General features: G+C 45.0%; 1 protein-coding gene across 3 annotated transcripts; it reads right to left on the reverse strand.

Annotated features, from left to right (window-relative positions):
- Positions 1 to 532: 532 nt before the first annotated feature.
- EXOSC10 (exosome component 10) lies at positions 533 to 25,016 on the reverse strand. Of its 3 annotated transcripts, XM_075993942.1 has the most exons (26): positions 24,858 to 25,016; positions 24,456 to 24,662; positions 22,365 to 22,501; positions 21,564 to 21,687; positions 18,698 to 18,802; positions 18,226 to 18,391; positions 17,936 to 18,050; positions 15,767 to 15,842; positions 15,444 to 15,554; positions 15,093 to 15,236; positions 13,491 to 13,681; positions 12,321 to 12,477; positions 12,006 to 12,154; positions 11,784 to 11,834; positions 10,106 to 10,217; positions 8,432 to 8,482; positions 8,193 to 8,271; positions 7,988 to 8,094; positions 5,791 to 5,883; positions 5,476 to 5,550; positions 4,264 to 4,351; positions 3,050 to 3,123; positions 2,326 to 2,497; positions 1,846 to 1,907; positions 1,214 to 1,290; positions 533 to 674 (listed from the first exon to the last, which is right to left on the reverse strand). In XM_075993942.1, the coding sequence occupies exons 4-26, from the start codon at positions 21,684 to 21,686 to the stop codon at positions 644 to 646; spliced, it is 2,409 nt and encodes an 802-aa protein (XP_075850057.1). In that variant the 5' UTR covers position 21,687; positions 22,365 to 22,501; positions 24,456 to 24,662; positions 24,858 to 25,016; the 3' UTR covers positions 533 to 643. The 3 variants fall into 3 exon arrangements, with proteins under 3 accessions (XP_075850057.1, XP_012646856.2, XP_012646857.2); XM_012791402.2 differs by lacking the exon at positions 24,456 to 24,662; XM_012791403.2 differs by lacking the exons at positions 533 to 674; positions 1,214 to 1,290; positions 1,846 to 1,907; ... (2 more) ...; positions 4,264 to 4,351; positions 24,456 to 24,662 and adding an exon at positions 4,359 to 5,085.
- Positions 25,017 to 26,514: the final 1,498 nt, after the last annotated feature.

Consider the following 26,514-nt stretch of genomic DNA (forward strand, 5'->3'; position numbering starts at 1 on the left):
AACATTAAAGATTATCTCTGTGTAGGATTAAAGCTGATTAAAAATTTTTCTCTTTGCATTTTTCTATATTTTCCACATTTCCTACAATGAACATGTTATTACTACTATAATTAGGAAAAAAGTAAAGTTTTTTTTTTTTTAGGAGAAAAAGGAACAGAGAACAGGTCTTCCAGGAGCCACAGCTGGCTCCCAGACAGCTCACCCGTTCCTTTTCCCAACAGTATTTCTTAGCATTCGGCTTCACTCACATTATCTGACGGCTCACGCAGGCAGGAAAATGGCCCTAGAACCCTCTTAACACGGCATCAGGTGAGACCACACTCTGCCTTGTGGATGCTGCCCTTGTCTGGGTTACAAGAGGCTCTCCTGCATTCTTCTTCGGGAGTGGTTCTGGACTTCTCTAGAACGCACAGTACCTCTGAGGGCATACTTACCTCTGTCCACAGATGGCTGAAGATGGTAATCAGGACAGAGGGAGCTGTTCTCCCCTGCCAGAGTCGTGGTGGCAGCAAAAGAAAAGTCAGGAACCAGCTTTCTTCCAGTAAGAATTATTTTTAATGGCTTAAAAATGGGTCTGTACAAAACCAGCACCTCCATTTGGTGCTTCCAGTCCACTGAGGGGTTGCAAAGGTTTCCTCCAACACTATCTCTTTGGCCAATTGTGCCTGAAGCCTCTGCAGAGACAGGACAAAAACAAGAGTTACTTCTTCCAGCTTGGCTGGATGTTTGTTCTCAGATGGTTTATAAAAATGTGGTAAACCTTAATAATGTTCGACTGAGGGAGAATGGTTTGTTTAGGGGTCAAGTACTGGGATTTCATGCCTTTAACTGAAACATATTCCAAAAATGACAACCCACACTTCCTTACTGATTTTTTTCTCGTTCCTAAGAAACAGGCTAGTCTAGGAAAATTTCACACCTATTTGCTCTGAGGTGACCCCAAGAAAACATATGACAATAGAAGAGAGCTAAGACTGGGGCTATTTGAGTCCTGGGATGCAGTGACTGGCTATGTGACACGTGGCATGGAGCAAACCACTTCCCCGTCTGTTTTCCGAGTGACGACGAGAGGGACCTGGCTACGGGAGGCTGAGTCTTCCCAGCTGAAGATCTCCGAGCGCTTGCCGGGAGGCTAAGCCCACTGAACCGTACCAAGCATGGCAGGCGCTTTCTCTCTGGGCTCCCTGGGCTGCAAAGGCCGTCGGTCACATACCTGTCTGATTTTCCAGTTGCAAATGACATGCTTTTATTTCCCACCACCTGTTTAAGTTTTTTGGCTGCAATGCATTTCTGAAAAGATAAGAAACCATTTAAGCTGAGTGACAACCCTGACCACAGGATACACAGAAAAACACACCTGAGCTCAGGTGGCCAAAGGCTCCAGCGCCACAGGTGTGACTTTGGTTTCCTCGGAAGTGGACGTTACTGTGTGTCTCTGAAAGCACGGCTGTTAGGATGTGCTACGAAAGGAACAGGAGGGCCCCACACGTGCCTCAGCCTCCACAGGCTGAACCTGTAGCCGTGTTCAGTCTGCCTGGCCCCAACCCCAACACCCACGTGGGGCAAGTGCAGGCTTGTGCAGGCCCCAGAGGGAGTGCTTTTGGCCTGCGGCTGCAGTTCCCATGGTGGCAAACACAGAGTAATACACTGTAAAACTGCACGCCAGCTTTTACAGCCTTTTTTAATTGCTGGAATAGTTGACGGTATTGTCTGCACCTGGGAAGAAATGAGGTGAGGAAAAAGATACGCAAAGGGAAAGGATTCCTACATGGCCCCGTCTCCGCAGAGAAGAGGTCAGCAGCGAGCACCACAGGCACGCTAGACTCCTCCGGGGCTATTTCTTACCTTGCCAGCTGGGGTCTGCTTATTTGGATCAAACTGGGAGGAAGGTTTGGATTTGCTGTTTTCTGCAAGGTAAGAGATGAGAGGCCTGGGATCACGGAAATGTGTTAACACACGCGACAGGATCACAGCAAGGCTGTGTTCAGGTTGGGGGAGGAGGGGAGGAGAGGAGAGGGAGTGTGTTTCTGGGCACAAGCTATGTGAGGAAAGATGGAGCTACTCTGGTCACGACGGAAGTGACCAGTGATCTTGCTAAACCACAGAGGCCATGAGAGTGAGGTCCAGTGGAGGAGGGTGGTGGCGGCCAGTGGGCATCTGTCCATATCCTTGCATTTCCCTGTGCTGCTCTAGCAACTCCTGGTTAGTGGCATGTCTTGGGCAGGGCTTACTCTGTGGCTAAGTCATGTTCTTTGTCTACTCTATAGCTTCCTCCCACCCAGCTCGGCCAGGTGGCCTTTCACAGGGCCCCCCGTCCTTCCTCACCAGCAAAAGCCTTGAAGTCAGACTGGCTGTAGTCGTAAGGAGTAAAATCTTTTTCTGGTGGATCTGAGTCCTTTGGCTTCTTGGAAATTTTGAGCCGTTTCTTCTCTTGTTTCTGTTCTGTGGTCCTTGGGTCACTTGTTGTCCGTTCTCTCTTCTTAGCAGCATTTTCGAGCTGTATTGAACACACCGGGAAGGAGTGTGGAGGCACGAGGGTGAGCAGAGAATCCCGCGGCCCCCAGTATTAGCTGGGGACGCGGCTGCCTGAGCGGTACAAAGTGGCGCAGTGTGGGGAGAGGAGCCCTGGCTGGAACTTAAGGACTGTCATGCTTAGTGACGACTGGAACAAGTTTGTCACTGGACAACGACATCAAGCCACTTAAGAAGGGCAGGTTGAGAATTCCAGAGAGGAACAAGCTATCTCCCCCCACTGGGGCAGAGGGGACACACGGCAGGCTGCAACACGGGACCTCAATACCTTGTCGACTACTCCCGCCCAGTGGTCGGTGTATTTGACACAGACGCAGAAGACACCCTCTAGGAGGAGTCACAACATAACTCTGCTGAGGGGACACGAGGCGGTCACCAGTGGACAGGCCAGGGTGAGCTGGGAAGAAGGCCGCACTTGACGTGCAGCACGGGGTAAGCCCCGCTACGATATCTGAGGAACATCCTGACCATGACCAGGGCCACCCAGTTTCTCAGAAACAGAAACGCCAGCACGTACCGCGGCCTGCTGCCGGACAGAGACGGCCTGTTCCGCGGCGGCTTTGTACTCTTCCTTCGCCTGTTCCCGGGCAGCTGCAAGAGAACTGTCTATGGAACTGCCGAATCCAGCAGCCACTTCTCCATCCTCCTGACTCGGCCTGTGCACAGCGGTCATCACGGCTAACCCTCCCGCCCTGCCCCCCAGTCCCTGCAGGCCAACCGCCTCGGGGCTCAGGCGAGGAGCTCTGCCCATGCTCATCTCCACGCTCCATCTGATGACCCCACCCGCCGGCTGCTCCCCCGGAAACCCAGGCCACGGATTCGGGGGCCTATTCCACGTCACTCTGAAGCTGTTCAGCAGGGCTCGAGACCATCGCCGTCAAGGACCAGAACCCAAACCTCTTCCCCCTCAAACCAGCTCCTGTCATCTCCTTGCGTCGATGGCAACTCCATCTTTCCACTTAGCTGCTCAGGACAAAACCTACTAGCATCCGCGGCTCCTGCCTTTCTCTCGCATTCAACTCATGGCCAAATGCTGTCAGCTCTAATACAGGCTACATCCAGGTTCTGACCACACCTTACCAAGCCCATCCCCTCGCCCCCGGGCTACTGGCAGGTCTCCTAACTGGGCTCCGTCCTTTCCCCTAGGATCCACTCTCAACACTGCAGCCAGGGAAGGGATCTCGGTGAAATGTAGGTCAGCTCCTGTCCAATCTCTGCTCAGGAGCCTTCAAGGATTCCCAACTTACTTGCAGAAAGAGCCAAGGTCCCCTAGCTGGCCCCTGTCCTTCCTCATCTCCTGCCTCTTCTTCACCCACTCCGCCAGGCCATGAGGGCCTCCTTGCTACTCCTGTGCACGCCCAGCAAGCCACTGACCCGGAGCCTTTGGACCTGCTGTGCCACTGGTCAGTGACGCTCTTCCCTAGATCGCTGCAGGTCCCTGCTCCATGTCACGTTTATTAGCCTGCCTTCTCCAACCACTGTCCAGAAACGGCAGCCACACCCCTACCCCAAGCACTCCCCACCTCTCTGCACAGTACCTCCTGCACCTGATAGATCACACATTCGTGGCCACCACCCCTCAGCAGAAGGCAAGCCCTCAGGGGAGTGCTGTGCCTGTGTTATCACTGCTGTATTTCTGGAACTTTGTGGAAGGACTGAATAAAGAGACTGCTGTCAAGGGCAGTTCTTTAACAAACACAGTGACTGAGCTTACGAGTGAGTGAAACATACCTGTTTGTTCAGCTGCCTTCTTCTTGACAGTCTCTTTAGATTCTTTTTGTACCTGTACCTGGCTTGCCAACTTCCAACGGTTGCTGATCTAGAATGAAAACAAACATAACAAAAAAAACTCCAAAACTCAGCCACCTAGGCATACCTTCCTTTTTTAATGAGGTGATGTAGGGCATGCTAAACTAGTAAGTACACACATTCTAAGTCATAAATTCTAAATCTAAGCACACGAAAAACAAAATCTCATGCTGGCTTTATTTATAAAATCCTTATTTAGGATGACAAAGTACAACTGTGCTCCAGGCACAGGGCCGGAGGCTGTCCCATCCGTTGTCTCATTCAATCCCTTCTGTGACCCTGAGACAAAGGTACTAGCATCACCACCTCTTTAGAGTCGAGCAGACGGGCTCGGGGAGGCTAAATAGCTTGTCCAGGGGATAGGGCTAGATTCAGGTCTGCTGTGCTCTATGACACATGGACCGGTGGCATCAGAACACACCTAGGTAACACTGACCATAAGCAAGGTAATGGATGCGCAGTTGCTCAACGTGCCACGACCAGTGGGGGGAAGGAGGAGAGAAGGCAAAACCCCACCTGACTCTCCATTTCTAAAAATAGCAGGCTAACCCACAGCAACAGGGCCAGGCCGCTCAGGGTTTGGCCTAATGAAAGAGCTGTGCTGCCGGGCGGGGCCGCCCACGTCAGCAGAGCGGCCACTTCCTGCAGGGAGGAAGGAGGCTGTTAACAGACATGAACACGCTGGCTCCCAGGAACATCTCATGGGGATCCAGGGGAGGTGTGTTCTTATCCTTATTCATAATGCTGTTAAAACAAATCAAACAATATGAGACAGATGTTTTAAAATTAAAGCTGTCACCTTTAAGAGCCTTAAAGTAACATACATCTGTAAAAAATGCATCAAACTATACATTTAGTATTTGTGTACTTTATTACATATAAATTAAACCTCAATTTAAAAAATGAAAACAAAGAAAAGTTGCTTAAAAAGATTTCCAAATGCTTTTGAGAATCTGATTGAAGTTCTGGCTCCACTCCCTAGAAACAATGATTTAGATATAAAGGGCTTTAGCATCATTTTCAGGGGGTTCTCAGATGAGATGGGCTTGTCTAAAACAGAAACCTGGTTCAAATAATTAAGAAGTCCCCTTTTCTTAAGAAGTCTGTTTTAGAAAAGGTGACAAATCCACTTACTTCGTAGATTTTTGTTGATGGATCAAACTTTGCTGCCTCAGAGACGTGAGCTTCGTGTCCTCGTGAAGGCAGAAACTGGAGGAAGGAAATAATCTCACGAAACGCCGCAGGGGACGGAATCTGGCCCCACAGGGCAGAGGTACTAGGATGGGGGTGCTGGTGCCATCTCAGTTTTGACCTGGACCCCAGGGACAATGGACACACAGTGTCCAGAGCCTTCCTCCCTCATAAGGCTCACTGCTTCTTTCCCAGGTAAAAGGCATGGATAGCTGCAGACGTCTCTGCAAATTCTGCGCATGTACAACTATTACTCACCATCCTAAAAGGATTTTCAAAGGACTCCATAATCCTGTGGGCTTTTTTCTGTGCAACTGTTAATGGACCCTGTCCATTTTCTTCACTAGGTTCCTGCAGGGACACACAAAAAGATCACTTACAACCACGATCATACAACAGTGACATTAGTAATGACTACCTTTCCTTAAGCTCTCCTAGGTATATGGCACTGCGCCTTTATTATTATTTTTAATAATTTTTTCTTCTTTTTTTCTTTAACCCAGGGCTTTCAGTCATGCACTGCGCCTTTAATAGCACTCAGGAAGGTTTCAATGATTAGACGTTGGATCCATGAATTGTGTGTCCTCTCAGCCTGTGGGGTACGTGGTGTTATTCTCGCCAACTTATAGAGGAGGAAACTGAGGCTTAGAGAGGTTATGAAAGTCTTTCAGAGCCTTAGAGAGCGAACAGGGGCAGAACAGGTATTTACACTCAGGACTGACTGGCTCTAGAACTTGAGGTCTTCACTGATCCCTGAAATTTAATATCACAAAGCTCTATGGGGAATTAATCAGAATGTTACTTCCAACCGTGTTCGTAAAACTGTGTTATCCTTTGGCTTCACTTTAGTTCTACTCCCCTGCAACACAGAGTACAGGGAGATCAGAGCCTCCTTAAACTAAACACAGCACTGCATATTAATATAGCCTCAAGTTTATGCTGACACATTTAGCTGCTAAATCACCTGGATGGCTCATATTGACTCTGTGGTCAACTAAAGTTCCTAGACTTTTCTCATGAATTACTGAAGCAAGACCTAATCTAAACTTATGTGATTACGTTGAAAAAGAAAGTGGGGTCCCAAGTAGCACACATCTTGCAAGTGCCATTTCACTTTCTGGGCTTGGTCCTATACTCGGGAATAAGGGAATGGTTGTGAGGTTTGCTCCTGTAACCTACTGTCCCACCTAGCTTTTTATCATTTGAACATTTGCTCATCTTTGTATTTTTATGTTTATTTTTTTTAGAGATGGGGGGTCTTGTGATGTTGCCCAGGCTGGCCACAAACTCCTGGGCTTAAGCGATCCTCCTGCCTTGGCCTCCCAAGTAGCTGGGACTAGAAGCAGGAGCCATGACACCTGGCAACATGTGCTAATCTTGACAGCTGTCTTTGCCCAAGATAGATATAATAGTATTCTTGCTTCTCTTTCTCAGTTCCTTTTTTAATTTTTTTAGAGACAGAGTCTTGCTCTGTTGCCCAGGCTGGAGTGCAGTGGCATCATCATAGCTCACTGCAGCCTCGAATGCCTGGCTGAAATCATCCTCCCACCTCGGCCTCCCAAGTAGCTGGGACCACAGATGTGCACCGCCATGCCTGACTCCTTCCTACCACACCTGCTGTTTGTGGTATTCAGAGTTTTATATGTGCATTTTACTTTTATCTCTGGTTGTCTCAGTGTTCATTCATCCTGACCAACAAATGCAACCTGGCTTTCTTTTGCAAGGAACCTGGAGTTCTGATCACTGGCAGAAAGCAGAAGCCTGAGGCATAACGGCTGGGAGGGCTTGTCACATCCAGATGCACATCCCAGGAGCAGGCCTGGCCCAGGCGAGCCACATTGCTCTCAGAATGGAGAGGTCACTAGCTGCCTCGATGGCTGCAGCCTCCTGCAGGGACGGGCGTGGGTTCTGCCATTCACAAGTGGCTGCTTAGCCTGCTCCTCACTTTCTCTACTGAGCACAACACAAAAAAAATGGTTTTCAAAGTTTTCCCTTCTTCACTGACGCACACAGGGATGGTGCCAAGGTCTGCCGGAAGCCAACAGAACATCTGCTCTCCAGTTCATCAGAGGGAGTGCTCACTCCACCCTCTGGGCACCGAGGGGACCAGTCCCCCCACTCCGGCTGTGTCTGAAAAGTCTGGTTTCTACGTCTTCTTAGCCCATGCCCTCTTCCCCTCTAGGTATCGGTGAGGATCAGGATGGCCACCTTTCCTTGGGGATTTCTTTGCATGCAGAGCTCAGAGAGTATCCGGCCACCTCCCACGGACCACTTCTTCCCGAGTAGCACAGGCCACCTTGCTCACCTGTTCCCCCGCCTCCCCACCACTGCTGGGCTTTACTCTTGGCATTAGTATCAAAAGTGTGTGTGACTCTCCAGGCAGAGAGCTTGTGTGATAAACCCAATAAATCCCCGTGAGTCTCCATCCCCTCGGTGACGTTTCCACGTTACTCACGTTAAATAATGTGATGACAGCTGTAGCAACAAGGCATCTGGTGTCCAGTGAGGTCTCTTCTTTTTGGTCGGGGAAGAGGCTCACCTGTTTCTGCAGTGGCACAGATCCTAGAGGTACAGAAATCGGCAAGGTCAGACTATACTGGACTGTGCACAGGGCAGCAGTCCAGCCCCTCTGGGACGGTCCCGACGGCCCTCTACGTTACCGTTGGCCGGGAAGCTCGGATAGCCGTCTGAAGGTGCATGGGAGCAGTCATGAGGTCCAAAGAGAACGTTCTCCAATCTCTGCATCAAAAAGAAACCAGCAGGCTGGCATATAAAACTTGCAAGCACACCAGTGGCTTTTCGCTGGCAGTGTTAGCACTGGCCTTTGTCAGAGAGGTTTGTTCTCGCTGGCTTTGACCGATGTCTTCCCCCACAGGGAACAACAGACGCGACACTCTACCTCAGCACTGGGCAGGGGTCCACTCTTCTTCGCTCCAGCTGCAACTTCAGACTAAGGAGTGAAAACAAAGGGAATCTGGAGAAAGTCACCTAAACTCAATGACTTGTTCCCCCACCCCGGACTGTGTTCCTCACTAGACTATTTCTCAAGCGCCCAGAGTTTCTCTTCCACCCCTTACAGTGCTCAATATTTACTTGTAGAATGAAAGAATAAAGCTCTTTATCATGATTAGGCATTACTACGAAGGATTCCAAAGAGCTTGAAAAGGACTGTTCCCTGGCCGGGCGCTGTGGCTCACGCCTGTAATCCTAGCTCTTGGGAGGCCGAGGCGGGCGGATTGCTCAAGGTCAGGAGTTCAAAACCAGCCTGAGCAAGAGCGAGACCCCGTCTCTACTATAAATAGAAAGAAATTAATTGGCCAACTGATATATATATAAAAAATTAGCCGGGCATGGTGGCGCATGCCTGTAGTCCCAGCTACCTGGGAGGCTGAGGCAGAAGGATCACTCGAGCCCAGGAGTTTGAGGTTGCTGTGAGCTAGGCTGACGCCACGGCACTCACTCTAGCCTGGGCAACAAAGTGAGACTCTGTCTCAAAAAAAAAAAAAAAAAAAAAAAAAAAAAAGACTGTTCCCTGGTACCAGGGTTTCTCTCTTTCCTTGGACAAACTATAAGACCAAGAAAGAAATTTTAACAGGAAAGTTGTAGATGTTTATCTTTAGATTCTCTTCTTTTTTATCTCAACGCAGCTAATTTTAAGTCTTTCTTAAAATTTCTTAAGATTATTGATCAGTAATCTTTCAAGAAATCGCAAACATGATTTACCATATACTGGTATTATTACTGAGTCAACGCATTTAATACTGTCCCAATAAAACACAAATCAAAACATGCAAATCTATTTTTAACAAGTCGTACTACCTACACAAAGGAACATGCACACAGAGACAGTCTAGTTTTGTGCACCTACGCATTAAACATACACTCATGTAGATTTATCTGTATTTTCAGGTTGGTAGTCTTTCATCTAAATTTGTCTAAACTTTAATGTCTCCTTCACAAAATCAGCTTTTTGAATTCCTGTTTCTATTCATGGTTCTCATATTTTCCCAGTCACCTAGGCTTTAAATTTGGAGTTGTCTTTATACCCCCATTATCCTCAAATCCAACTGCTGTTCAGATGACAGCTCGACAGGACATAGTGCTCAAAAATAACTGGCAGCCACTGTCATCGTCTGTTATTAAGTTCCAGAAATCTTTTTGTCTGCTACTTCTTAGACCTGTCTTTTCCCTTCTACTCTGTGGCCACCACACTCATTCAGGGCACTCTCATTTCACACAGGGACCCCGCACATTGGCCAGGCTTCCAAAATGAGATCCCTGTGCTGACGTCCCCACTGCACCTCATCCTGCTTTTAGAACAAAAGCGAACTGGCTCAGTCACTAGATATTACCTGCTGTTGGATCATCAAAGCTAAGATCATAAAATAAAAAGGATGAGTTCTGACCCCTGACTATGATAACAAAACATACCCACTGGATTTCCTAAGCCCTGTTATTTTCTTAGGGTTGCTTAGAATTGAGGCCAGCTCATCTACAGAGCCCACAAGAATAAGATGCTAGCAGAAAGAACAGGACTGCCGAGTTGGGGCCCTTTAGCGGGAAAGTGTCTTACCTTGAGCAGGGGCATCTCTCGGGCCTGCTGGATCAGAAGATGCATTTCGTTGATCTGCTGCCGTACGAGAGGTGGAACTGGATTGCAGCATGCTATGATGCCCTGAGGTTCCCTGTAGGCAAGTAAGAACACATGCAACTTCTCAGAAACATGGCCCTCAGAGGCTTCCAGATAAGAACAAGGATAGGGCACAGCCAGGGTGCCACAGCTAAGCTGAAGCCACAGCTAAAGGTGACTAAGGAAACATGCTCATGTCAGGCCAGCCCAGGCCAAGTGCTTTTCTGCGTATTATTTGTTGCACCGTGCTTTGAGTTGGTTCCTCTTAAAGTCTGACTCCTGCAAATGGGGAGACCTGGACGTAAGTACCATAGCACTGCTAAGTCTTAGTTCTGCAGTGGGGTAACCAATAGATTGTGAATTTTGATTCTTGCTTGTCCTTCAGTAACGTGTCAAATCATGAAATGCTTTAATTTGGAAGAAAGTACAAAGGGGACATTTTCTTCTCTTGTAAGTGGATGCTATAGATTCAGAGATTTACACTGAACTCAATACAAGGCATAATCACTGAAATAGCTCCAGTTTTAGGTTTTTTTTTTTTTTTTTTTTTGAGACAGAGTCTCGCTTTGTTGCCCAGGCTAGAGTGAGTGCCGTGGCGTCAGCCTAGCTCACAGCAACCTCACACTCCTGGGCTCGAGTGATCCTTCTGCCTCAGCCTCCCGAGTAGCTGGGACTACAGGCATGCGCTACCATGCCCGGCTAATTTTTTATATACATATCAGTTGGCCAATTAATTTTTTTTTTTTCTATTTATAGTAGAGACGGGGTCTCGCTCTTGCTCAGGCTGGTAGGTTTTTTTTTTTAAGACACAGTCTTACTCTGTCACCTGGGCTAGAATGCCGTGGCATCAGCCTAGCTCACAGCAACCTCAAACTCTTGGGCCTCAAGCGATCCTCCTGCCTCAGCCTCCCAAGTAGCTGGGAATACAGGCATGTGCCACTATGCTTGGCTAATTTTTTCTCTATATATTTTTAGTTGGCCAATTAATTTCTACTTTTTTTAGTAGAGACGAGGTCTCACTCTTGCTCAGGCTGGTCTCGAACTCCTGAGCTCAAGCGATCCTCCAGCCTCAGCCAGTTTTAGTTTTTTTTTTTTTTTTTTTTTTTTTTTTGAGACAGAGTCTCGCTTTGTTGCCCAGGCTAGAGTGAGTGCCGTGGCGTCAGCCTAGCTCACAGCAACCTTAAACTCCTGGGCTCAAGCGATCCTTCTGTCTCAGCCTCCCAAGTAGCTGGGACTACAGGCATGTGCCACCATGCCCGGCTAATTTTTTCTATATATATTAGTTGGCCAATTAGTTTCTTTCTATTTATAGTAGAGAGACGGGGTCTCGCTCTTGCTCAGGCTGGTTTCGAACTCCTGACCTCGAGCAATCCGCCCGCCTCGGCCTCCCAGAGACCTAGGATTACAGGCGTGAGCCACCGCGCCCGGCCCAGTTTTAGTTTTTAAATGGCAACCTGAGGACAGAAATTCTGGATTCCTCGGACTTGCTGCTTTCTAAGCTTAAAGCACTAATCTAGTCTGAGTAAATGGCCTTGGGTAACAGCAATCGGAAACACTTGATTTTCAAGGACATGAGATCTACCGAGAAAGTCAGAACACATCAATCAGCTCTCAGACTCACTTAGGCAGTTCTTCGGCTATCTTCAGCATCATATGGTTTGGCAGTACATATCTGGGGAAAAACACACAATGGGGACACATTAAATTCTGCCAGTAAGTTCCATTAAATGCCATAACACGAGGGAAAACAACCAGCTTTCATGGCAAATGAAAATCGAGTCCACGACTGCCTTGTTATTAGGTTGCTCTAGAAGCAGTATTAAAAGAATCTCTAACCCCTCACCCGTAACTTTCATCCTCCCTGCGAGCTGTTTTATCCCTCCAGGCGAACAGCAGCTGAAACGCCGTCAACTGCTGCGTGTTGAGATGCTTCTTCTGCTTCCTATACAGTTCAAGGTAGGTCTCATCCGTAAAGAGAGGTTTGATGAATTTCTGCAAGATATTAGAGAATATTCAAGATCAGTGGGAATAAAAACAGTGCCCTGAGCTCTGCAAAATGTTTGGCTCTTTTCATAAATGTAAAGAGCAAACGTAAGAACAGAACCTAACCAGAACCAGGCAGCCTGAGAGAGGGTCTGTGTGAGTGGCCGAGGGGTACCTTGAGGCAGATGTCCCTGCTCCGCTGCCACACCACCTGCAACTGAACCGGCCGGCCGTCGCCTCGTTCCCATAGCTCCAGCCTCATCTTATCGTAGATGTAGAGCAGGTAGTGGGTGTCGTCCCGGGCGTAGTGCATCATTTCCTCAGGCAGGGGGCTAGAAGTGCAAAGGACGTTGTTTCACCGACCGCCTCCAAGGACAGTAATTCAACTTGTCTACTCTGGGTGCTGGGGCTTCCCTGGACCCTCCCAATAGGAAAGATCCTTTCACAGCCAATGCTATACTTATGCCAACATTTCCTGCATTTTAATATGACAGACCATTATTTAACAGGTGGGTAGAAAGGCAGAGAGGGTAATAACATGATTAATACAGGGGCACTCTAGTCCTGAGTCTGAATCCTAGCTCCAGTTGCCTGTCCTTGGACAAGTTCCTCAACCTCTCTGATCTACCTGCCTTACTTGGGAAATGGGAACAAGACACTTCACAGGCTGTTGTGAGGATTACACGGGACATCCCTGAAGCACTGAGCCTAGTGCTTGGCACAGGGCTCAATAACAGGGAGTACTTTTTAGATTTTATCAATCTTCATCTTCTATTTGGACTTTAATAGTCCAAATACAGTTTTATTTTTATACTTAGAAATTCTGACACGTGGAATTGGAGAAAAGCTTAGTGGCATCTTCATATGACACCTGCAACCTCATGGAGGTATAGCTAGGCTTCTGAAAATGACCAGGTTGAGTAAGGCTTCCAGAAAGTGTGGCAAAACCATTACCTTATACTACAGAAAACACTTCTTATAAAGCTACACCAACAAGGCCCCTTAGAATTCTCTCTCACATACGGGATGTCATCTCACAACCAACCAGACTGGGGATCCAAGTTTAAAACAAGAGGTGGGCATGGGTAAATACTGACATGGCACCTCTTTTTCAGCCACTATTTCCACGAAGCATAGTGTAACAGCATCAGCCTGACATAAACTGCACATGGTTATCCAAACATTTCCTACTGCTTCCATGCTGCTAGAAACACCTGGAGAAAAGCCTGATGCCATTCACCTCAGGATTCAAGGAGTGGTATGGCCCCAACACAGGTCTTGACAGGTTACTGAACAACCTTGCTTTATTCTGCCTCCCACGTTTTCTTGTCAAGAGCAAACTGACCGTATTCGCCAATCAGCCAGCTGATACTGCTTGTTGGACTCCACGCTGCAGTAGAGTTTGAGCAGATGATCGAGTGAGTGCCTGCCCAGGTTAAGAAGGCGCGCTGCCTGATGGGTATCAAACATGTTTACTACGTACAGCCCAAAGTCTTTCTGTAGCCACTCTATGTCTGAATCAGCACCATGGAAGACCTGAAAGCAAAACCACAGTCATGTGGTACACTGGTATAAGGCATGCTCTGAAATTAACTCTGCCTCTAGGTTATTAGAACACTGCAATTTTAAGCCTGTAACCCTAACACTCTGGGAGGCCAAGGCAGGAGGAATGCTTGAGCTTGGGAGTTGGAGGCCAGCCTGAGCCAGAATGAGACCCCAACTCTACAAAAAATAGAAAAATCAGCTGGGTGTAGTGGCTTGCACCTATAGTCCCAGCTACTCCAGAGGGTGAGGGAGGAGGATCACTTGAGCCCAAGAGTTTGAGGTTGAGGGCAACAAAGCAAAACTCTGTCTCCAAAAAAAAAAAAAGGCCAGGCCTGGTGGCTCACACCTGTAATCCTAGCACTCTGGGAGGCTGAGGCAGGCGGATCACTCAAGGTCAGGAGTTCGAAACCAGCCTGAATAAGAGCGAGACCCCTGTCTCTACTAAAAAAAAAAAATAGAAATTAATTGGCCAACTAAAAATATATAGAAAAAATTAGCCAGGCATACTTGGGAGGCTGATGCAGGAGGATTGCTTGAGCCCAGGAGTTTGAGGTTCCTGCGAGCTAGGCTGATGCCACAGCACTCTAGCCCAGGCTACAAAGCAAGACTCTGTCTCAAACAAAACAAAACAAACAAACAAAAAAACAAATATTAGAATGTTACAATTAGAAGCCAGGATTAAGATACGTAGGTATAGTTTTAAATATTTCTTTTATCTTTGGCTATAGCTGCTTTCTTCTTCTTCTTCTTTTTTTTAAAGATAGGGTCTCATTCTCTATTGCTTAGGCTGGAGTGCAGTGGCATGATCACAGCTCAATGCAGCCTCGAATACCTGGGCTCGAGCAATCTTCCTGCCTCAGCCTTCCAAGTAGGTAGGACTACAAGCATGTGCCATGATGCACAGCTAATTTTTAAATTTTTCTGGGAGAGACAGTGTCTCACTATGTTGTCCAGGCTGGTCTTGAACTCCTGGGCTCAAGTGATCCACCCACCTTGGCCTTTCAAAGTACTTGGGGTCACATTAATAGGTGTGAGCCACTGTGCCCAGTTGCATAGCTGCCTTCTATACACCTAGCTGCACACTCTTAAGGTCTGAAACTGCTATCAGCCAATGATAAAAGAAAACAGCTCTATTATCTTCAAGTGCAGTTGTTAAGTCCAGACAATCTAGATGGCTTGGGCTTGTTGCAGTAGTCATTAAAATGATTTAACATTTTTCTGGGTGGTAACAAGCTGAGTCATAGGGTTTTAGAAATAAAAGTAGTTTAGCATATGGTACCCTAGGTTAACAAATGACATGATTTCTCCCAACTTCACTGGCTCTAGGTTGAAATAACGGAATAGTAGACTGAAAAGCCTTAAATCTGGCATCACATGCAAGAGCTAGAAAAGGTTGGCTGACCTTAACAATGGCTGGGTGTGTGAGGCTCTCATTGAGAATGTACATGTCACTTCTAAGCTCAAGGGTGTCAATGATGAAGTCTTCTGTCCGGGTGGAGATTTGCATCAGGCAGGTCAGTCCAAGGAAACTTCTATAAGAGTGGTGCTAAAACACACAGGAAGAGGAGAGAATAGGAAAAAAAAAATGCTTTTACTAGACTTTCCTTTACTGATTTTGAAAAGTCAGCTATGGAGCAAAGTTATTTAATTTTTACCAAAAAAGTAGATTAAAATTAGTATTAATTTTATACTTCTTGAGTAGGCGAACTCACAGAAAATGTAAAAATTTCACTCAAGGTCATTAACAAGATACCTCCAAGTCTACTGCAAACTCTTGACAATTCAAGAGCTTTTCATTGAGTTCCACAAGTTCATCCAAGGAAGATATAAAATGGCAGGGTGTTTCTTCTACAGGTCTATACAACTGGATCAAGAAAGCAAAATTAGAAAAGAAAATTAAAACTCATCCCCAGTAAAGTACAAAATGAATTATGAGTTCAAAAAATGAATGACCCAAAACTGTAACCTTCGGCTTTAAGGTATTTAAAGAAAGTCGAAATTATATCAACTAAATTTACTTATTTGATTTCTCTTGGGCTACTAAACACGGTCCTTAAAGTAAGGCTGGATACTAACCTGGGGTTGTGGCTTCTGAAATACAGACTCTGGTGGAGTAAAGTGATCTAGCTCATATTGATAAGGATGTGCAAACCTGAATAAATAAAACAAGCAGAGAAATCTTTTAGATAAATTCCATGATTCAAAGGAAAAACAACAGGTCTTATCTAATTTATAAAAACAAGTGAGAAAAAAATCATTGTAAAAATATCTTCCCTTTATAAAAACATCATTATTTCAGTGATAATTCAAGTGCAAATAAATCAGGGGATACTTGTTCATCCTGAAAACATGATAATTAAAAGTCTATATACAGCATATGATGATTAGAGATAAAGAACACAAGAAAAACAAAAAAATTTAAAGAAAAGAAATATTAAAAAAAAAAAAAAGGTCTATTAAGGGCTGGGGTGGTGGCTCACACCTGTAATCCTAGTACTCTGGGAGGCCAAGGTGGAAGGATCGCTTAAAGTCAGGAGTTCGAAACCAGCCTGAGCAAGAGCGAGACCCCCATCTCTACTATAAATAGAAAGAAATTAATTGGCCAACTAATATATATATATAAAAAATTAGCCGGGCATGGTAGTGCATGCCTGTAGTCCCAGCTACTCAGGAGGCTGAGGCAGGAGGATTGCTTGAGCCCAGGAGTTTGAGGTTCCTGTGAGCTAGGCGGACACCACGGCACTCTAGCCCGGGCAACAAAGTGAGACTCTGTCTCCAAAAAAAAATAAAAGTATATTCAGGTTGGCTCACGCCTGTAATCCTAGCACTTTGGGAGGCTGAGATGGGAGGATAATTTGAGGCCAGGAATTCAAGACCAGCCAGAGCAAGAACAAGACCCTATATCAAAACAAAACAAAAACACAACTCTATTCATTTCTTTAGAGAGAGCTGGAGACCCAAGCAGCTTTATAAAGATTTGAGCTCTTACATACAAAACACTGTATGGCTAATGTTGTGTATAATACAAAAATGAGAGATTATATAATTTTTTGTGGTTTGGAATAACAGAGCTGTGAATTTAGAGGATGGGGGCAAACATTTCAGTTGGCCAAAAGCTAAATGTCATATATTTTCTGTTCCTTTCTCATATATTTGCATAAAAACCCTAAGCCTGGTGAATTCCTTCAGGGAAAGGCTACCTTTCCCTACTTTTATTTCTCCAGCACTTAGCTCGTGGCCCCCAGTGCAGAGCTGGGGATGAAGGAATAAATGCTGAGAATCCAGCTATATGTGAAGAGAAAGGCAATACTCACGAAATTTTTATCACCTTTTTTCATTACACTGAAGGCAAAGCCCATTTGCCTATTTAAAGTGAAGTTCTTCCAAGATGCTTATATCACCAGTGAACAATGCCTCTTTTTTTTTAAATTTTATTTTGCTAATCTTCTCTGTATCCTTCCAAATTTAGCATATGTGCTGCTGAAGCATTTCTTTACTGAATTCATTAATAAGCCTTCCCTACTATTTGAGTCCTCAGCTATTAAGGTGGAGTGGTAGAGAGGAAAGACACTTTTAAGAAAATGTGAGTTTAGGCCGGGCGCAGTGGCGTGAGCCTGTAATCCTAGCACTCTGGGAGGCCGAGGCGGGCGGATTGCTTGAGGTCAGGAGTTCGAAACCAGCCTGAGCAAGAGCAAGACCCCATCTCTACTATAAATAGAAAGAAATTAATTGGCCAACTAATATATAGAGAAAAAATTAGCCGGGCATGGTGGTGCATGCCTGTAGTCCCAGATACTCGGGAGGCTGAGGCAGCAGGATTGCTTGAGCCCAGGAGTGTGAGGTTGCTGTGAGCTAGGCTGATGCCACAGCACTCACTCTAGCCTGGGCAACAAAGTGAGACTCTGTCTCAAAAAAAAAAAAAAAAGAAAAGAAAACGTGAGTTTAAAGTTCTAGCTCTGTGGGAAGCCAGCATCTCTAATTTCGTCCTTAGATCTACGAAACAGGGATTGAGAGCAACTGCTCCCCTCCTAGGCATTTGGTGAGGGTTACGGAGACCATGCTGTGTGGGCCCTTTGGGAACAAACGGAGGTTTTCTTGCCAAGACCCACGTTAAGGAAAGGTGAAAATCACCTGCTCCTCAGATTTTTTGTTTTCATATACACACTTTACAAAAGTGAAACAGTGAAAATGTGGCATAAAGGTAAGAACTCACAATAGAAAGGTCAAACGCAGGCAAACACTTACATGTCCTGCTCTACCTGCTGGGTTCTCTGCTGGTGGATGAAATCAGCCAGTGCAGGGGGAACATCCAAGTCCTCAGGCCGATCCTGTGGCCGTTCCCGCCTTTCTTTTGAGAGAGCTGGGGACCCAAGCAGTGACAAAACACCATCATAAAAGATACGTGCGTCTTTTCTCATAATGGAGGGGTTAACTGGCTCCCTTTGAAGGAAGGTGGGTGGCAGACCTGGTCTTTACTGGTTTTTGCAGCACGTGGAAAGGGAGACTCAAACACAGGCAGAGTTTGCAAGACTTACCCGGAGGGAGCGGTTTCTGAGCATTGGGCTTGATGAAGATTTTAGGAAGAAATGGCGTGTTGGAATTGTCAATCTTCTCTCGAAACTTGAGCTGAGGTCGGATGATGTTTTTTGCATGAAGCAGCCGGAAAGTTTCAGATTTTGTTTTTTTGCCATATTCTCCTGCCTATAATCAACACATGTGAATACTTTATAACACAGCAACTTGATGCATTAGAAAAGTAAATTCTAATTCATGTCTTCCAAGGAGACAAGAATGTTCCATGAGACATTTAAGAATGTATGTGTATGTGAGACTAGGGGTGCCAGGTGGAGAAGAAGGTATAATTAGGGGTTGTGTTTATGAGAAGTTAAGGGAGGCAGTGGCCAATTCTGTGTCCAACAGCTTAGAATAGAGCACATGAGAACGGGCAAAAGCCCTATTATAAAGCTGATATCTAGAGCTCTAATTAATCTGAAAATAAGCCCTTACCTTCCGGTTCCAGCTGGATACTACTGTTTTTGGGACCTGCAATCCTGCAGGGAGGACAGGCTGCTGATTCTTATTTACACCAGACGCTTCATCCAGTAAAATACCCTAAGAGTAGAAGAGGTATTAGTTTAGTATCTTCCTCTTGAAGTTAAAAGAGTTAATTCCTTAACATTTTAAATAATTATGTATAATATATATAAAATAGTGAATGAATGCATATATCAAAACATCACATTGTACACCACAAACATATATAGATGGTCCCTGACTTAAGACAGTTGGACTTAAATTTCCAACTTCATGATGGTGCGAAAGTGACACGAATTCGATAGGAACCATACTTTGAGAACCCACAGCTGTTCTGCTTTTCACTTTCAGCACAGTGTTCAATAAATTACGTGAGATAGTCAACACTTTATTATAAAATAGGCTTTGTGTTAGATGATTTTGCCCAACTGTAGGCTAATGTAAGTATTCTCAGCATGTCTAAGGTAGGCTCGGCCAAGCTAGGATGTTTGGTAGGTTAGGTGTATTAAATGCACTTTTTTTTTTTTTGAGACAGAGCTTCACTCTATTGCCCAGGCTAGAGTGCCGTGGCATCAGCCTAGCTCACAGCAACCTCAAACTCCTGGGCTCAAGCAATCCTCCTGCCTCAACTTCCTGAGTAGCTGGGACTACAGGCATGCGCCACCATGCCCGGCTAATTTTTTCTATATATTTTTAGTTGGCCAATTCATTTCTTTCTATTTTTAGTAGAGATGGGGGTCTCGCTCTGCTCAGGCTGGGTTCAAACTCCTGACCTTGAGCGATTCTCCCGCCTTGGAGTTCCAGAGTGCTAGGATTACAGGCACCAGTCACTGCGCCCAGTCTAAATGCACTTTTATTTTTTTTTTTGAGACAGAGTCTCACTTTGTTGCCCAGGCTAGAGCGATCCTCCTGCCTCAGCCTCCCGAGTAGCTGTACAGGCATGTACCATCATGCCCAGCTAATTTTTTTAATATATATTTTTAATTGGTCAATTAATTTCTTTCTATTTGTAGTAGAGACGGGGTCTCATTCAGGCTGGTTTCGAACTCCTGATCTTGAGCAATCCTCCCGCCTCGGTCTCCCAGAGTGCTAGGATTACAGGTGTGAGCCACTGCGCCTGGCCACTAACTGCACTTTTGACTTACGATATTTGCAACTTATGATGGGTTTACTGGGACATAACCTCACTGTAAGTCAAGGAGCATCTGTACAATTTTTATTTGTCAATTAAATAAATAAACTTTAAAAAGCAGATCAATGTATGAGAGGTGATGAGGATTAGGATGTCATGCCAAGTAATTAAAGCATTATCTGCTCAATGGCAGATAGAATAATACTCACTCTCAACACTTGATTGACTCTCTTTATAATTCTGAATTTGGCTGAAAATTCAAGTGTGATTTAATAGTGTGTGGCCACTGAAGTAATTAAGACAACACTGAACTGTATACATTAAATATAGAAGTACAGTATTTCAAATGAGAATGAAGGTCGTCCTGATCTATTTTGCACTTCAAAGCAGATGGGGAATATCGGTTTGGGCACTACCTATTAATAGAGGCATACTCAGATGACACATGGAGTATGGCAGGACTCGAAATCATAACATATCAGAAACTGCTGAAAAATCTGTGGGAAGTTAGACTAGGGAAGAGATGATTTCATAGGCTAGGAAAGCATGATTTAAATATCTCCAGGACTGTCACATGGTTGAAAGTCAGATGTGTTTTGGGTGATCTCTATTTCTGCAAATAACATTCTGAAGAATCAGGCATAAACAAATAGTAAGCTACACAGAATAATACACATCTACTCCCGATCCTGCAAGTTGGGGTGTTTAGCTTGAATTAACAGTAAGATTTTGAATTAACAGTAAAAATGGATGAAATTTTGGTTGGGTAGATACAGAGGCCTCTTCTCTTAAAATACAATAAGATTTGCAAATATGGAAGATCGATTCATAATAAGGCACTTTGAGTTTCCAGAGGGCAGTAATGTATTTTTTGTTTTGTTTTATTTTTAGAGATGGAGTCTTGCTCTGTCACTCAGGTTTGAGTGCAGTGGCTCAATCATAGCTCACTGTAACCATGAATTACTGGGTTCACGCCATCCTCTTCCTCAGCCTTCCCAGCAGCTAGGACTATAGGCACATGCCACCAAGCCTGGCTAATTTTTAAAAAAATTTTTGTAGAGACGGGGTCTCACTAGGTTGCCTAGGCTGGTTTCAAACTTCTGGCCTCAAGCAATTCTCCTGCTTCAGCCTCCCAAAGTGCTAGGATTAGAGGTGGGAGACAAGATGCCTGGCCAATATTTTGAAGACAATTGTAATTATTATCTTTGAAAATGCCAACTATCAGAAGGGACTGTTATTACCTGTAAGAAATATTAAACTTACTTCTTTTTCACTTTCTAAGATGCCCAGGTTTCTCTTTATATTTTATTTTTTATTTTTTTAGAGACAGAGTCTCACTTTGTGACCCAGGCTAGAGTGAATACCGTGGCGTCAGTCTAGCTCACAGCAACCTCAAACTCCTGGGCTCAAGCAATCTTTCTGCCTCAGCCTCCCGAGTAGCTGGGACTACAGGCATGCACCACCATGCCCGGCTAATTTTTTGTATATATATATTAGTTGGCCAATTAATTTCTTTCTATTTATAGTAGAGACGGGGTCTCGCTCAGGCTGGTTTCGAACTCCTGACCTCAAGCAATCTGCCCGCCTCAGCCTCCCAGAGTGCTAGGATTACAGGTGTGAGCCACCGTGCCCGGCCTCTCTTTATATTTTAATAATACAAAAGCTCTTCATGTGTCAGTTTTCACAAGAGTAAAATGAAATACTCACCACTCTCTCCAGAATCACATCATTGGTATCAACTAGGAGATCAAATTTGTCCTCTAACTCAGTTACTTTGCTTCGATCCTTAATGTTGCTGCGACACCCATGGTACTGCATTACCCTACTCATGCTAAAGAGAGGAAAACCAAGGTTAGCTTTCAGACTTTTCGTTCATTTGTTTACATCCTGTAAGAGAACACTCAAATAGCTTGCCTCAGACTGTTCGAAATACTTTGTGTGCAAGCTAATAAAACTTGCACCCTTACAGTAACCATTAAAAAACACCGCTAGTTGTGTGGCCTTGGGCAATTCACTAAATCACTCTGAGACTCAATTTGCTCACCTGTTAACTGAAAGGAGAAATTACCTCAAAGCTTCCTTTAAATTCTAAAACATATCTGATACTAATGTGTGTGGCATTCATTTGTTTTAACATGGCAAATCAGAGTTTCTTTAATTCTGTAAAGCAATAGTTAAATAAAATTAGTGTTTGTACATTATCTGTCCGAATACAGTTAATAAGTTAATACGTGTGACTCTGCAAATTGTGTGAGAGAATCTTGGATCTAAGTTTTCAAGTCCCGTATTAATTCAAAAAGATTTATTGTCTGTACATGCAAAAGTGAATATATTTTTTAAAAGTTACACTATAAATTTTTAACAAGTAGTATTTCCCTAGTAAAAATTCATTGCTTTGTTTTCACATTTTATAGCTCTTTCTAGCACAGGAAGACAAATTTCAGGAAAAATGATCTACCTCTTTGTTTTCATTTCTTTCATTAACACAATTAAATATATAGTACTCACCACTGAAGCAACCTGTCTCCCTGTGTTTCACAAAATGCCTGAAAGCCAGGAAAACTTCGGTAAAAATCATACTCATCACCACACTGTGGTAGGCCCCCAGATGCCTTGGTGACTGCCACCACTGACCCAAGAGCAAACTGTCAAAAACCAGAAAGAAGACATATTTTAAATATGGATCCATAGAAGATACCTTCTCTCTAAAAAAAAATAAAATAAAAAACATATATTATTTTCATTTTTTAAATAAAAATATATTTAAAATATATATTAAAAAATAAATAAACATGGATTCCCATTCATTTGGCAAATCATTTTTTGGGATCTACTATATATAGCACTTTGTGCTAGATGTGAAGATATCCACTCTTTATCCATCCAACAAATATTCATTTAGTGCCAAGTTTCAATCTAGGCCCTGAGCATGGTGAACATGAAACTAAGTTTGGAGCTTACATCCTGGGGAGAGTGGAGAGAGACAGAACAAACATATACATATATAATATGACTAAAATTCACAACAACCAGGTTGAATCTTGGCTTTGCTACCTATTAACTGAGGTCTTAGGTAAGTGATTTCACTTATTTGGACCTTAGTTTCCTCCTCTGAAAAACAGGCAAAACAAAAAGGGCCTATCCCACAGAGTTTTTGTGAAGATTAAATGACCTACAAAATCACTCAGGACAGGCTGGGTGCTGTGGCTCATGCCTGTAATCCTAGCACTCTGGGAGGCCGTGGCAGGTGGATTGTTTGAGCTCAGGAGTTCGAGACCAGCCTGAGCAAGAGCGAGATTCCTGTCTCTACTAAAAATACAAAGAAATTAGCTGGACAACTAAAAATAATACAGAAAAAATTAGCTGGGCATGGTGGCGCATACCTGTAGTCCCAGCTACTTGGGAGGCTAAGGCAGAAGGATTGTTTGAGCCCAGGAGTTTGAGGTTGCTGTGAGCTAGGCTGATGCCATGGCACTCTAGCCCAGGCAACAAAGCAAAACTCTGTCTCAAAAAAAAAAAAAAAAAAAATATCACCCAGGACAGTGCCTGTACATAAGTGCTATTATTATTACTCAAGTTCAGATACATAAGCATTCTATAGGAATTTATTTTTGAGTTTTCTTATTTATTTATTTTTTTGAGACAGAGTCTCACTTCTGTTGCCCAGGCTAGAGTGCCATGGTGTCAGCCTAGCTCATAGCAACCTCAATCTCCTGGGCTCAAACCAACCTTCTGCCTCTGCCTCCCGAGTAGCTGGGACTACAGGCATGCGCCACCATAGCTGGCTAAGTTTTCCCGTATATTTTTAGTTGGCCAATTAATTTCTTTCTATTTTTCGTATAGATGGGGTTTCACTCTTGCTCAGGCTGGTCTCAAACTCTTGATCTTGAGTGATCCTGCTGCCTCAGCCTCCCAGAGTGCTAGGGTTACAGGTGTGAGCCACCATGCCTAGCCTTGAGTTTTCTTTTTAAGCATCTAAAAACAATACATGCCTATCCTAGATCCTCTGGATAATCAATTTATAACAGCCCCTAGCTACAACTGGATTTGTATTTATTGTTCAGTTAGTACCAACTGGTTCTCTATTTTAATTGTTGTGTGGTAATGGGGAAAAAAGTCTGAAGTGGCTGTCATAGATAACTGATAGTTGATCATGTGAAGGCCAAATGACATCATTGTGAATTGTGTGAATAAACATTTCCCAAGAAAAAAATGAGAGAAAGGAGGTAGCAAATTGACTCATGGTGAGGAACATGGTAGCTTACAAACACGAAGACCACACAATCAGGACCACAGCTATTGGTCCAGGAACTTTTCAGAGCCAAGTAAATGAATTAACAATCGCATCTGCTTATGGTAAATGAGATATAACGTGACTGGAGGTTTGGGGAATTTGTAAGGCTAATTTACAAATTTTAGTTTCATGGCTTTGTAAGAGCTATGCACCCCTTAAACCCAGTTGCATCTGCATTCATATTTAAGCTGCGTTATACAAATAATTTAAATGAACCTTGCGTCCCTTCCAGGAGGTACTGATAAATGTGCTATGGCACTTAGAGGAGAGAGACCTGGTGGTAGTTGTAACTGGTGACACTTAACCTATGGCTTGAGATTATGTAGGACTGGATTTGCGGAGAGGGAAGGACTATCCAGGGCGCTGCAGGAGAGGACGCCAAGCCGGTGTGGGAGGTGCGAAGAGGCCCAATCCCTCCCAGGCCGAGTGGGTCGAGCAGGGGCGAAGTCGCGAGAGCTGGGGGCATCTCAGTGTTAAGGAAGCCCTTCTCAGGATGCGGAGACGGCTCTCAACTGGGAAGCGGGGCATCTCTCAGTGTCTGCGTCCGAGGACCGGTCCCCGCAGAGTGCAGCGACGGTCTAGTGCCTGGCGCGGGTGGCTGCCCCACGACCCTCGCCCGGGATCGGCCGCGGCTCGCGCAAGCAGCCTAGGGGGCCCGGGGCTGCTTTCGGGCGGCTTCCAGTCCCCCCAAGGCTCCATGAACTTACCTTCACGAAGCTGTCTGCGTCGGGGAAGCCTGGCAACACCATCTCCCCGTCGGACTTGGTCACGCTCGTAGCCGATGGAGCCTTGGGCTCCCGAGGACTGGGAGGCGCCATTTTCCCGGCCCGTAGGGCTCTTCTCGCGAGAGTGTCTTGGCCGACGCGAGTGCGCGCACCACGCATGCGCAAAGGCCGGCGGGCGGGCGGGAGTTTGAGTTGAGGTGTCAGCAGGAGATCTTGCATTTTTCTTTAGCCTCATACAGCATCAGCTTGACAACTCTATGATTGAGCGTGGGACCCAGAGGACTTAATTATTCTCCTTTTTAAAGCCAGCTCTTGCCAAGCTCTGCTTCCGTGTTCCCTTCACCCACTTGATCTAGGCTCCTGTCATTACACCACCCTCGGTTTCCCCGGGTCCGCATCTGTCTTTTCCCTGTCTACTGGTTCATTCCTGACAGCCTACGCATACGCTGATACCTCTCCCAACTGAAAAAGAAGAAAACACTCGCCCCCACATCTTCCAACCGGCGTCACGTGTCTCCTGCCCTTTATAGGTAAAATTGGGAAAAAGCGTCAGGACGCTCGCGCTGTACTTGCTCCCCCCAGGACTCCACGAACCACTCTTGTTGAGGCACATAGTGGGAACTCGATAAACATCTGGTAAGGGAACGGCTGGAAGAGCTCTTGTTGAGGGACACACCGCATTACCAGGCTCTCCAGAGGATGGATTCCTGGAAGCTCAATGGGGTGTATTCTTTTTCCTAAAATCAGCACTGGCACACCCTTAATACCACTTGGTTTATTAAGTATTCAAGAAACGTTCAGAATATCCTATTAACAGAACACTTGCTGTTCACCTTTTCTTTCCCATGTGTGTATTTCAGGTACACAGGTACCCTGGCAGGATAAAGGCCTAGTTCATTTCAGCAACTAGTGTTTTTGAGCACTTAGTTCATATGGTTCAACCTAATACCACGTGCCAGGCTGTGCTAAGTCCTTCCCGTGGATTATCTTCTCCTCCAAATAACCTCACAAGGTAGTTTGTAATATTACCCACATTTTCAGATGAGGGAACAAGGATAATTAAGAAACTTGTCAAAAGTCACACAGGTAGTATGAGATGGAAATGAGATTTGAAACTCAGTAATGATACTACAGCCTTGATTCTTAAAAACTACAGTTGACTATTTTTTTTTTTTTTTTTTTTTTTGAGACAGAGTATCACCCCGCGTAGAGTGCTGTGGCATCATCACAGCTCACTGCAACCTCAAACTCCTGGGCTCAAGCAATCCTCTTGCCTCAGCCTCCTGAGTGGCTGGTTCTACAGCTGTGCCCCACCATGCCTGGCTAATATTCCTGTTTTTAGTTGAGACGCGTCTCGCTCTTGCTCAGGCTGGTCTCCAACTACAGGTGACTCTTAAAGTGCAGGGGTTAGAGGTGCTGATCCCTCGTCCCCTGAGCAGTCAAAAATCCATGTATAACTTTTGATTTCCCCAAAATTTACCTCCTACTAGCCTATTGTTGACCAGAAGCTTTACTGGTAACAGTTGATTGACACACATTTTGTGTTAGATTATATATTGTTGTGTTTTTTTTAAAGTAAGCCAGGGAAAAGAAATTAAGAAATCATGAACTGACTAAAATTATGAATAAAAAGCCACTC

Source organism: Microcebus murinus, chromosome 2, assembly GCF_040939455.1.
Source record: "Microcebus murinus isolate Inina chromosome 2, M.murinus_Inina_mat1.0, whole genome shotgun sequence".
NCBI lineage: Eukaryota > Metazoa > Chordata > Mammalia > Primates > Cheirogaleidae > Microcebus > Microcebus murinus.